Source organism: Ambystoma mexicanum, chromosome 4q (assembly GCF_040938575.1).
Source record: "Ambystoma mexicanum isolate Mex_15411 chromosome 4q, UKY_AmexF1_1, whole genome shotgun sequence".
Classification (NCBI taxonomy): Eukaryota; Metazoa; Chordata; class Amphibia; order Caudata; family Ambystomatidae; genus Ambystoma; species Ambystoma mexicanum.
This window is the reverse complement of record NC_090928.1, coordinates 221,387,341-221,400,162: the sequence shown is the minus strand read 5'-3', so window position 1 is coordinate 221,400,162 and position 12,822 is coordinate 221,387,341. Positions and strand designations below refer to the sequence as shown.

At 48.0% G+C, this 12,822-nt stretch overlaps 1 protein-coding gene across 4 annotated transcripts in view; it reads left to right on the top strand.

Annotated features, from left to right (window-relative positions):
- Positions 1 to 12,822, top strand: part of WASF1 (WASP family member 1) — a 999,902-nt gene that overhangs the window by 771,501 nt on the left and 215,579 nt on the right. For all 4 annotated transcript variants that reach the window (XM_069607752.1, XM_069607754.1, XM_069607753.1 and 1 more), the window contains one exon: positions 3,721 to 3,838. In XM_069607752.1, coding sequence (XP_069463853.1) covers positions 3,721 to 3,838 — 118 coding nt within the window. The remainder of the gene's footprint in view (positions 1 to 3,720; positions 3,839 to 12,822) is intronic.

The following is a 12,822-nucleotide window of genomic DNA, read 5'->3' as shown; positions in this document are numbered from 1 at the left end:
CCCGTAGCATTTAAGGCTGTTACCAGCGCTTCCTCTGCTCCTCCCCAACTCATTTGTTCAACTGGGAGGGTAGCGGGCCGCCTGGAAGCACTTTGAAGTTTATCTTCTCCGTTGACTCGTTTTCGGTTGTGGAACGCTTACGGCTTCCCGAAAGGATGGAATTCTCTCCTGGCTCTCTCGTTCTACACAGCAGCCGATCAGCCTCTTGGCCTTCCAACTTCTATAGCCTGGTTCGCATCAGCCCCGAAAGAGCTGGTCCTTCTTGCATCCAGCCTCCCGTAGTGTGCCTGTGCGCACCACCTTTTATGTTCACAGGGAGTGTTAACAAGTGGCCATTGCAAGTCAGTAGAGGTAATCCTCCTGTCCTCATTTCTCATCTTTCTCGGCTCAGTAGTGTTGTCAAGGTGAAGTGGGGAGGAATTATGGGAGTTGTAGTTTCCCATGAAATAAGCAGGAATAGGGGATAGATGGGTTAAGGAAAAAGGGGGATACCCCCACCGTGAGGACCTCCTACCTAGGTAACCCAACCTTGATTGTCCACCCCCAGGGTCGAGATCCAAAAGCAATGGCCTTTCCCTGGCCACCTGAGTACAGGATCCCCAGAGACTAGGCTGTGAAACACCCTCTGGTTTTTCACACAGCTTTGGGGGTTCACAGACTTGGATTTGTTCACATCCCCTCTGATTTCCAAGTGCCCTCAGTTTGCTTCATGGGCAGGACGGGGCCGGCGGTCTCTGGGAGACATCTTCCAGATCTGATGGCACGGCCACAGTTATGCATTCCCATTCACCCCTCTGCTCCAACGGACCGTCTGCAAGTTTCAGGCTTCAGTGGGTTGCAGCCTCATCCTGATTGCCCTCAACTGGCCTTCGAGACCCTGGTTTTCGGATCTGCTGCAGTTGTGCTCCCAGGGTCCCATCCACCTTCAGTTCTCCAGCAAGGGGATTCCTGATGTAGCAGGGTGGGGCGGTGGAACATCCAGACCCGGCCAAGCTGGCGCTGGTGGCCTGGTTCCTGACCAGCTGAGGCTTCAGCATGCTCATTTTTCGGATGACAAATGGGACCTCATTCAGCAGGCCAGGAGGCCCTCGACTTGGTCCCAGTAGTAGAGTAAATGGACTAGGTTCTGCTACTGGGCTTGTGACAAGGGTCTGGACCCTGTCACCTGTCCTCTGGATGATGTACTGGCTTTTTCAGCACACCTGATTCGTTCTGGAGTTCGGGTGGATACATACCGCACTTATCTGGCAGCCATTGGGGCTACAGGAATTCCCCTGAGCATGTGTTTTCTGCGGCCAACCCGGTGGCTAAAGCCCACCTTAAGGGGTTGTCTAGGCTTTTTCCGCTAGTGCATAGGCCACACCCGGTCTGGGACCTCAATGTGGTTCTTGCAGCAGCTTTTCAGCGCAAACCTTTCAAGCTGATGGCCTCTGTGGACATCCTCTTGGTGACACTATAGATAGTTTTACTGTTGGCTCTCACCTATGCGTGCAGGGTTAGTGAGCTACAGGCATTGTCCTTGTGCAAGCCCTTCACCACCTTTCACAACAAGATCATCTTGCACACTCACCCAAACCTCTTTCCCAAGGTGGTCTCTCCATTTCATCTGAATCAAGAGATCTGCCTGCCAGTGTTCTTCCCGAACCCGAAGTCGGAGGCCGAGAGGGCCCTGTATTCCTTGGACCTGAAGAGGCTCCTCAAGTTTTCTCTCTTGGATTAAATCCTTCAGGAAGTCCGAGGCATTGTTCGTGACTTTTGGGGGGCTTCTCCCCCGGCTCTCAGGCTTCCAGGGCTTTCATCGTCCGTTGGATGGTTCAGGCCATCTCAGAGGCGTACACGTGTATGGGCAAACCTGTTCTTGAGGGGGATTCATGCTCATGCGGTCAGAGCAAAGCCCACGTTTCAGAGACATGCTTCTTTGGTCATCATCAGCAAGGCGTCTACTTGCGCCACTCCGTCGGCCTTCTGTAGGCACTACTCACTGGACACCAGCTCCAGACGCGATGCAGAGTTTGGCTAGGCGGTTCTGAAGAACCTTTTTGCTTTGTCCTAGATAAGAAGCAAGTTATCACAGCTCCACCCTATGTTCTTGTTTGGTGGAAACACCCACAAGGATGGATGATTGGGTATGGGACGTTGAGTACTTAAAGTTAATTACTGTAGTGACTACAGTACTCATAGTCCATAGTCCCCTTTCCGCCATACGTCCCACCCGCCTTACCCCGCCAGTATGTCAAGGGCTAATATGTCCTAAGAGTAGCCAGATCTAAGCGTCTGATGTGTTCAAAGGGGACTGAGGTGGGGCACCAGAAGACGGGGCTTCGGCAGGGCGTACCCAGCGCGCTATACTAAATTTAAAGGGGAAACTCGATTTTTCACTGCCAAAGGATCCGGTACCGTCCCCATTTTGGTGGACGCCCACAAGGATGGAGGAAAGGGGACTATGAGTACTCTAGTCACTACACTGAGTAACTTTAATTTTTAACATGTTTCTTTGTTAATAGCAGTGCCTTTTCTAATGTGTAAATGTTTAAGTAATTGTGTTGTGATGGAACGTTTTGGACTGAAAACCCACACACAGCTGCAGTTACCTATCAAATTCCTTATTAGACAAAGAAAGCAAACAATAATAAAAGCCAAAATCAGTACGTGATTGATGAGCGACTTTGACAGATAGTTGCTTTGGGTTGATAGAATAAAATGTAAAGGTACTGACAGTAAACCAAGATACAGACATTTTGGTAGGAAACACAAAGATGTTTCTGCAAAACATTCGAAATTGTAAGATCCCAGTACATTCAATTAAAACATGATGCCAGGATTCCGCCTGATCACGTGTGTTGCAAAAATTACACTTCCTGCTCTCTGTTGGCTCCCCTGCGCAAAAAGGTCTTATTTAGCTATTAAAGAGGATATTTATACGAAATCTAATATCAATCTCATAATATAGCTAACGGGAAGCATTTCAAGTAAGCCGGTAAGATCCCCAACTTCCTCAGATGCAAATTATGTTTTTTTTAATACATTTTGTGGGAATTAATGGAGTCCTTGGTGTACATCCAGTCTGCCACCAAATAACCTCTTTCAGCCTGAAAAAGTTATTTTTAAAGGTGTCTAATATCCCCAATACAGAAATAATTCTTCCGCATTTGCATGACAAGTCTCTCAAATGGGCACATGTATTTGGAAGGAAGACTATGAGAAAAGACTTCATATATAGAGTTGGGAGGTACACTAAAACATTAAAATATAGGGACAAGATCTCTCTGGAAGATCAAAGATTTGATTCCCCATGACTCTTTCATCCATCTGCAGTCAACAATACAGGAATATTTTCAGTTAGATGAGTGTAAACCTTAATATGTATCTCACTTGAAACCCCCGATGGCTACACTGTAAGATTGTCTAGTCCTAAATCTCATGTTCTTGAAGCTGAGAAAAGTAGTTGCTTCTGATGACTTTGTACCCCCGGGCACTGTGATGACAACAAGATCAGCTTAGCCTGACCAGGCCTCCCAGCACCCGAATAACCTAATTGAAAGGCATGACGACCATTGACTGATCTTTCCTTAACCAGGGTACTTTTCCATTTATGGTTCCACAGTGGATTCGTTGTGTGCCTCTGTTGCTAGCAGATGGTTGTGATATGTGCTTTTGATTACACTTGCTGTTTGTATTGTAAACTTTACGAATTGCACCTCATTTTGATTCTCTCCCCAGAGATGATGGGAAAGAGGGGTTGAAGTTTTACACCAATCCATCCTACTTCTTTGATCTCTGGAAAGAAAAGATGCTTCAGGACACAGAGGACAAGAGGAAAGAAAAAAGAAAGCAGAAGGTAAGCATTTTGGTATACTTGTGTCGCTAGTCTTCAGTACGCCGGGTGGAGCCCAGACAGACAGTATCAGTCACACAGTTCCACCTAGAAGAGAGAATTGGGATGAAAGTACGAGTGGAAGGGTGAGGTTTGTTACAGAGACTTTGCCATGTAAAAGGTTTGAATGTGCTTTTTTGGTGGCTTTTGAAGACTATAATATAGTTTCATTCCAGAATCCACTATTATTCTCCATTCATGTAGCATTAGCAAAACATGAATGCCAATTGTATCATGTATTTGTCACAGCTGAAGAAAAGTAGATACAGTACCAATGTGTGCCCTAGAACGTCTGTTTCACACAGGTGTAAGGTGCTTTTTCTGAAAACGAGTGCTGATGCGGGAATGCTCTGATGTTCTCGCATGTACCTGGATACGCACACCATGATTGTTGGGATAGACAGTCCACCACAAGCACCAAATCACCTTAGAGTGCAGCACCAGATTTAGCAGGATTTGTTCTTGGCAAACATCTTCCAAGAGCTTCACAAACGTAGCAAATCTGTTCTATTTCTATGCTGCTAGGTATGATGAATCCGATAGACCCATCACTGTTTTCCTGGCATGCCTCCTCCCATGTGGCCCAGTCGCGGCAGCCTCTACCTGATCCTGACAGCGGCTGTATAAGGGCGGATCACATGAGGGGAGACAACCTCTGGGGAGATACTCTGAGTCCTTCCCATGAGGAAGATTCCCTGACACCCAAGACCTTAATAGCCTATTGTCAACTAATCGTTTCCTCTTGTAGGGAAAGTCAAGAAACCTTTTTGCTGCATTACTCAGGACAGGCCCCCACTGTTAACTCAAACACCCACAATTCACATGCACACCTGACACACCTTTAAGTTAAACCTCTAAGAAAAAACACGCAAGGGTTAATAGCCCGAGAACTTGCATAGACTTCTCCTCCCAGAAATACCCAAGTACTGAGAAGAGGAAGATTTTTGAGAAAAACCATGTAGGAGTTGAAAGTCCCATTATACCCATGAACCCCAACTCCCATAATTGCCCATGCACTGAGATGAGGAGGATGGGGAAGAGAGTTTATGCAGAATAACACCAGCCTGAAATACAAAACGCAGACTAGTTGTTTCAAATGGATTGTGTTCTTCAACGTATTCCACATCTTTGACATGTAATGTCCACAGCTGTGCTGCTTCTGAAATTTTTTGGCAGAGGGCATCCTGTGTCGATGGCGTCTGGTCGATGTCCCTCGAAGGCCTCTGTCGAGGGTGACATCATTGGATGTAATAAGTAGCACGCACGGCGCCCGTAGCCTCAGTTCTGTTTTTTCCGCAAACGTGTTTGCTTCGAGAACTCAGCACTCCTCGTGTTATCTACTTTGATAATGCCTTCTTCTTCTACCCTGCCGACCCTGCGGTCATGCTTCAAAAAATGCCAGGACTGTAAGTCCAAGATGTCCATCACAGACCCGCACCGTATCTGGTTGTGGTGTCTGGGCGAGAGCCACAACACAGACAACTGCTCAGAGTGCAAGTCGTTGACTGCCAAGGCGTCCAAACCCTGTAAATCCAAAAAGACTACTGGTCTTTCCACTGACGACTCGAGGGGTGATTATCCCCATCGGAGGGAGTCCAGGGGATCTCGGTCCCGAGTGGTTCCCGCCACTCGGCCTCCTCGTTGAAGCACTCCCGGAAGCGGCGTCACCGTTCGCCTCCCCCGTCCTCGTCAGATGATGGCTCTGCAAGCAAAGTGGCTTGTCCCACTAAATCCTCTACTCCGGAGGAATAGGACCCATTCAGGGAGAAAATGCTGGAGATTTTTCAATCTCAGGACACTGTTCCGTCCGTGCCTTCAGTTGTAGCCAGCAGGGAACGGTCTCGGTCCGACGCTCGCGTGCCCTCGGGCCCTGGCAGTCGCACGATCAACATCGGGAACCGTTGAGGTCCCGTTCGGACAAGGCTCTGGTAGATTGCCAGAGACGTGCCAGATCCAGATCCAGGTCGTGGTCTTTGTCCCCAACGAAACCGCCAAAGTCTGGGAATGTGTTGAGGAAGGCATCGACACCGTTGGAGCCGTGTCCATAGAGTGCGGCTGTCGGGGCTTTGCCCTCGGTCATGCCCTCAGAACCTTCGAAACCCTCAATGCCATCAGGGCCCAAAGGCCAGAATTTGCCGTTGGAGGCCTATCTGGCTGTGGATCCTCCGACAAAGGCTCTGTCTAAGACCTTGAAACCTATTCTTGAATCCAGGTCTGCTCCTGTACCTAGAAAGGAGTTCTTTCATTCTCTACAGAACATATATGAGGATGAGGAGAGGTCTGATGTGGAGTTGGAGCCTTTTGATATTCCTGGTGAAACACCTGAAGCTCCTGGCATTGTCTTTTCTTAGGACAGTCAGATAGAGGATCTGCGTCAGTCTTTACACGATGCCAGTGGCCTTGCCGCATCTCCTTAAATTGAGTTTGGTAGGCCACAGTCTGGGGCTCAAGTTGAATCCTCCTATAGGAGGTTGATGTTGAGAGTTACAGAGTACTTTGGGTGTTCCAGCCCTCCAGTTGAGTTCGATCAGGATGACCTGACTGACATTTTAGATCAGGGTCCGTCCACTGACCCAATGTTGCCTTTTCACATGGCGTTCCAGAAAAGGGTGGCTGCTACTTGGAACACCCTGGAGTCTCTTCCGGGGGTCAACAAGTCGTTGACTAAGAAATACCGCCCAACCAGTAGGGACCCCAGCTACCTATCCACACACCCCTCTCCTGAGAGTTTGGTGGATCAGGCGGCCACAGCCACCTTGAGGCAGGCGGCATACTCTACCATCCCTCCTGATAGCGAGAACAAGCACTTCGATGGATGGGCACGCAAGGTATTTTTGGCTGGGATTATGGCACTGAAATCGGCCAACTCCACCTGTGCCTTAGCAAAAGTTTTGCACCCTCTGTGGAATTGTCTCTGGCGGCTGAGCATATTCCCAAAGGGGAAGAAAGGGATGGGTTTCTTGCTATTGTACAGGATGGCAACTATGCCATGTGTGAATCCCTTCAGTCTGGTTTGGACACGGCTGATAGTGACAGCTGGTCCATGGCTGCGAGCACAGTGATACGAAGGTTTGTGTGGTTGCGGATGTCGGGGTTTGCACCGGATGTGCAGGCCAGTCTTCTCAACATGCCCTTTGACGGTTCTCATTTGTTTGGCAGCAAGGCTGACGAGAGCCTTGAGAGGTTGCATACCTCCAAAGCAGCTTCTAAATCTTTGGGCGCAGCTGTGCATCAACCTCTGCCTTTTCGTCCTAGGGGGGCAGCAGTGGAGGGGTGGTTCCTTTCGTTACTACTCCTCTTTTGGTATAGTGAGAGAAGCGGCCAGCCAAAGGGGCCACCGTAGGGTTCCTCATGGTGGATGGGGAAGAGGTGCCAAAGCCGCTCAAGCAGCTGCCTCTTTGCCTTCAGGCGCTGCCACAGCCGCTATGAGGCCAGGTCTCATTGTTCGCCGGTTGGGGGCAGACTGTCTCAGCATCTCGAAGAGTGGCGAGCCATTACTTTGGATGCGTGGGTTCTGGAAACAATAGCCCACGGCTACTGCCTACCCTTCCTAAGTCGGCCTCATGACAATTCACCGGGGAAGCTCTTTGAAGATTCCGGATCCACTCCTTGTGCAGGAAATCTTGACCCTGTTGGAGAAAGGCGCTATAGAACTAGTGCCTGTGGCGTAGAGGAACAAGGGGTGGTATTCCCCATATTTTTTGATTCCCAAGAAAGACAGAGGACTGAGACCTATCATGGACTTGCGTTGCTTGAACAAGTTCCCAGGAAGGACAAGGTCAAGATGATCACTTTTTCTCAGGTCTTTCAGGCCCTTCGACGTCAGGATTGGTTGGCGTCACTGGACCTACAGAATGCTTATTTTCATGTGCTGATACATCCAAAGCACAGAAAATACCTGAGGTTTGCGGTTAACAACTCGCACTTTCAGTTTCGAGGCCTGCCATTCAGGTTGACCTGCGCCCTGAGGGTCTTCACCAAGCTCATGGTGGTGGTGGCAGCGTATCTTAGGGGGGAGGGGGTTCATGTCTACCCCTACCTGGATGACTGGCCGATGTGATCGCGTTCTCCCAAACAAGCATTGGATTATCTCAGTCTCACCTGCCTCTCCCTTCACAAGCTGGGCTTCTCCCTCAATTTCAAGAAGGTGCATATGACACCTTCCCAACAGCTCCAGTACATCGGGGCTGTATTGGACACATCCTTGGAAGTGCTCGTCCCACAAGGTGACAAGGTGAGGGCTCATCACATTGTCCAGATGGTCAACAAATTTCAACATGCCCACAGTCTCCCGGCTTTCGAATTCTTAAGGCTGCTTGGCCTCATGCCATCCTGCATTTTTCTGGTGGCAGAGGTCAGACTGAGGATGAGATTCCTTCAATGGGCTCGGAGGACGCAGTGGTCGCAATTCTCAGGCAAAATGTTGGATCTCTTTCAGATTCCGCTCAGTGTCACAGGATCTTCTACGGTGGGCCAGCGAAGGGAATCTGATGAAGGGAGAGCCTTTTTGGCAACCGTGGCCGGACGTGACGGTAGTGACGGATGCTTCACTCACAGGATGGGGAACTCACGCCAACGAGCTGACAATCAGTGGTTTTTGGTCTCTGTCGAAGTTCAAACTGTACATAAATCTTTTGGAGCTGAGGGTCATCGGGCTAGCCCTGAAGGCTTCTCTGCCATTTCTGTGAGGGAAGAGTGTCCTGATCATGACGGACAACACAGTGGCCATGCATTACCTCAACAAAAAGGGAGGTGTAGGGTCACTCCCGCTGTGCAGAGGGGCGATGCAGCTCTGGTTCTGGGTGATACAGCAAGGAATCTTACTCTCTGCAGTTTATCTGGCAGGAGAGGAGAATGTGGCGGTGTACTCTCTAAGCAGGCAAAGCGAGTCTCCCACAAGTGGGAGTTAGCTCAGGAAGTCCTTCAGGAGATCTTCGCCCTTTTGGGAACCCCTCAAGTGGATCTGGTCGCGACCCGTGGCAACCGAATGTGCGAGAGATATTGCTCAAGGGAATTTCCTGCGAGAGGAGCTTTAAGGGACACGTTCGTCGGGGATTAGTCATTCCCACTTCTGTACGTGTTTCCTCCGTTCCCCGTCATTCCTCAGGTTCAAAGGAGGTTGCAGAGGTTTGGGTCCCACATGAGCCTATACCTCCGGATTGGGCCAGGAGAGCGTGGTACCCGGACCTTCTAGAAATGTCCATCGGTCCTCCCACACCGTCTTCCACACAGAGAGGATCTTCTCTCTCTCTCTCGCGCGCGGGGGTTGGGGTTCTCCACCTAGAGGTCAAGACTCTGGACCTTCACGCATGGTTTCTGAAAGGTTGAGATATACGTATTGGGACCTCCCGGAAGACGTGATGGAGGTGTTGCTTTCGGCCAGGCGTCCGGCAACCAAATCCCTGTCTGTACCGTTGGCGTAAATTTCGCGACTGGTGCAGAGGACAGAATGTCGATCCTTTTCAGTGTTCCATTCCGATGGTTGTTTCTTTCTTGCTTTCTTTGGCCCACAAGGGTCTTCAAGTGGGTACTATTTAAAGGTTACGTGGCAGCGCTATCTATTTTCAAGCGCTTGTCTGAAGAATGTTCTTATTTTAAGATTCCTTTGATTACCCAGTTTCTAAAAGGGCTCACAAATGTGTTCCCGCCGTCCCCTTTTCAGGTGCAGGTTTGGGATCTGAATTTAGTCTTGAAATTCTTGATGGATGCTCCGTTTGAACCTTTGCACTCTTGTCCTTTGAGACTGTTGACCTTCAAAGCGGTTTTCTTGATTGCAGTTACATCTGCTCTTAGAGTGAGCGAGTTGCAGGCACTTTCATCTAAGCCACCCTTTACTTTGTTCCACAAGGATAGGGTTGTTCTGAGGGTATGTCTGTCCTTCCTACCTAAGGTAGTGTCTGAGTTTCATTTGAGCTAGAAGGTTGTGCTTCCTGCTTTCTATCCTCCTCCTCATCCTGGTAGGGAAGAGGAGAGACTCCATAGGTTGGACCATAGGAGAGCTTTGAGCTTTTATATTTCTAGGATGTCCAGGGTCAGAATGGACGACCAACCTTTTGTCGGGTACACTGGACACCGATTGGGCCAGGCTGTTACCAAACAGACCTTGTCCAGGTGGATTATCCTCACTATTGCTGAATGTTACAGATTGGCTGGTAAAGACCCTCCTGAGGGTTTGTGGGGTAACTCCACCAGAGGCGTGGCTATATCCACAGCCCTGCAAAGGGGAGTTCTTGTTAAGAACATTTGTGATGCTGCAACGTGGTCTTCCATCCACACCTTTGTCAGCATTACTCCCTGGATACTTTCCATGGTCAAGATATGGCCTTTGGTAAAGCAGTGCTTTATTCTGCCATCTTATTGGGTATATCTAAATTCTTCTCTCTCCTCCAATCACTGATACTGCTTTGGGAGTCTGTCAAAGATGTGGAATACGTTGGAGGGCACAATCCATTCAAAGAACAAGTTACTTACAAACTGGTAATATTCTTTCGACTGGATGTTCCTCCAACGTATTCCTCATCGCCCTCCCAGCCTACCCCTCTGAAGAATTTCCTATGCTATTGCAGCTTGTGTTCCCACAAGACTATGTGCAGTCAAGGAGGCTTTGTGTGCGGTTATGTCACACGTTGTGGAGGGGGAAAAACATGAACTGAGGCTACGGGCGCCGTGCGTGCTACATACAACATCCGATGACGTCACCCTCTACGGAGGCCTTCGAGGGACATTGACCCGACGCCATCGACGCAGTGCGCTCTCTGCTGAAACATTTCCAGAAGCAACACAGCTGTGGACATTACATGTCAAAAATGTGTAATATGTTGGCGGCACATCCAGTCGAAAGAACGTTACCAGTTGGTTAGTAACTTGTTCTTCTCCAATCCTCAACTGTGCGGGACATTTAAAAATGGCAACTGAACTTTGGAGAGGGGCAGTGCAGGAGCGGATGTTACACTCCAGGCTGGGGCTCACGAGCGGAGAATTTACCGAAAGGTTGATTGGAGCACAGAAGGCCACCGGTGCATAGGAGGAGATGCGTGCGAGCAGAGAGTGGCATTGAGTCATCTGGAGCTGCGTTGGAGCTCATGGATGTCAGACCGCTCGCAGAGACCGCGTCCCTTCATCCAGACCGAAAAGGGGAAGCTTAGGTGTCACAGCAGAGCCACGCAGGATTCTGGTGGAGCGATTGGCACATGCCACAAGGGAAAGCAGGTGAAGGAGCAGTCCCACAGTGCTGTGAGCAAGATCGGAAACGCTGGAAAAACTTGTTGAGTCTGCCCAAAGCAGCTGGGGACCCCCAGGTGTTACAAAAAGCGCAACAAGACTCCTTGTTTAAAGCGTATGAATTTTTTGATGCAGAAAATGCCCTAAGATTGTTTGAATCCCGCAAAGGCAAAACAAGAGTTCAATACCCAGCAAGAAGAATTGTTGAATGCAGACAAGACACCGAAAAAAGCAAACCCCAATCCAATACCATGAGATGCCAGTGTGGAGGAGCAGTTTGAACAATTATTACAGTAAATAGAGATACCAAGCACCTCAAGGTGTATGCTACTTTTGTATAATCAAGGAACTGAGAAACATATAAGAAGTCCTGGCAATGGAGTATACCAGGCAGCTGAAATTGTGTGAAGATCTCTGGCAGGGGAGTATACCAGATGATCTGAAATCTTATAAAAGAATTCCTGGTAGGCGAGCACACCAGGCAAGTGAATTTGAACCAAGATTCCTGGCAGGGGAGTATACCAGGCAATCTGCAAAGCTGCAAGAAGTTATACAGAAAGACTGCTACAGAACTTGATCATTTAAACCAGAACTTTGTGATCTCAGAGAAGGTCCAAAGGAACTGTGATTCAAAGCGTGTTGCCATCCTATTTAAAGAATTCTGGGGAAGGCAACCATCCTCTGGATCGAAGGGTTTTTTACTTGGATAATATTTTTGTTGGAGTTATTTGTATACTTTAACACTTTTGCGAACATCAAGACCAAGACATTTCCATGCACCCTTTGTTACTTTGTTTGTAGTGTGAGGGCCAGGATAGGACATTTTGGACACAACTGACAACCTAACACAAACAGATCTTTAGTTTTGCTTTCTAGGTAGGGAATTTCCTCTTTAGAATATGGCTAGAAAGGCATTTCCCCAACCCATTTTCAACCCATTTTTGTTTAATAAATGTTTTTTAAATGTTTTATTGTTTATTGCGAAATATATTCATAAATAATTTTTTCACATTAAAAACATATAAAAAAAGCACAATATCGAACAATGTCTAAAATCTATTGAGAACAATCAAACATTATAATTAATTTTAGTATCGTATTCAGTGCAGTGATAATAAAAACATACCCATTAAGAAAAGTCAAACATTACAAATATTTATTTTTATATCATATTCAGAGCAATAATGATTAAAACATAGTCCAGGTTAAGAAAACAAGTCTTTCAAAAAGCTAAGTGCTGCTAGTGCTCAACAATAACTTCCAGATATCATAATTTGTTGGCACACATATGCGGCAGATGGAATTTTAAAGTCACAAAGAAGGGTTGCAGAGTGTGACGATCTTTCAAGGACTTGCCCTCCAATGGTTTTGTCAGTAGTTGCAGAATTGCAAAACATACAAACGTTGTGCTTGCACTCCACTCCCTTGCGACAAAAGGCCCAACTCATAGCGCAAGACGGCAGCAGGGACATCGGGTGGTAATTTCAGCACCCTCCGCCAAAACCTACCATTAAGCTTAGCCCAATTCTCATTCGGGTAAAATAGCAAGGTTTCAGCCCTGTACACCACTACTGGGAGCACCTCTTTGTTATTAAACTCGATGACCGGAGCCATTGAGAAATGACCAAACTTTTTGTTGATTAAGGAAGCCTAAACAGCCAAAGTTGTCATCTTGGCCTTCTGATAAAGGAGCGTTTCATTACAGCCGAGTCCCTAAGTTAAATAAA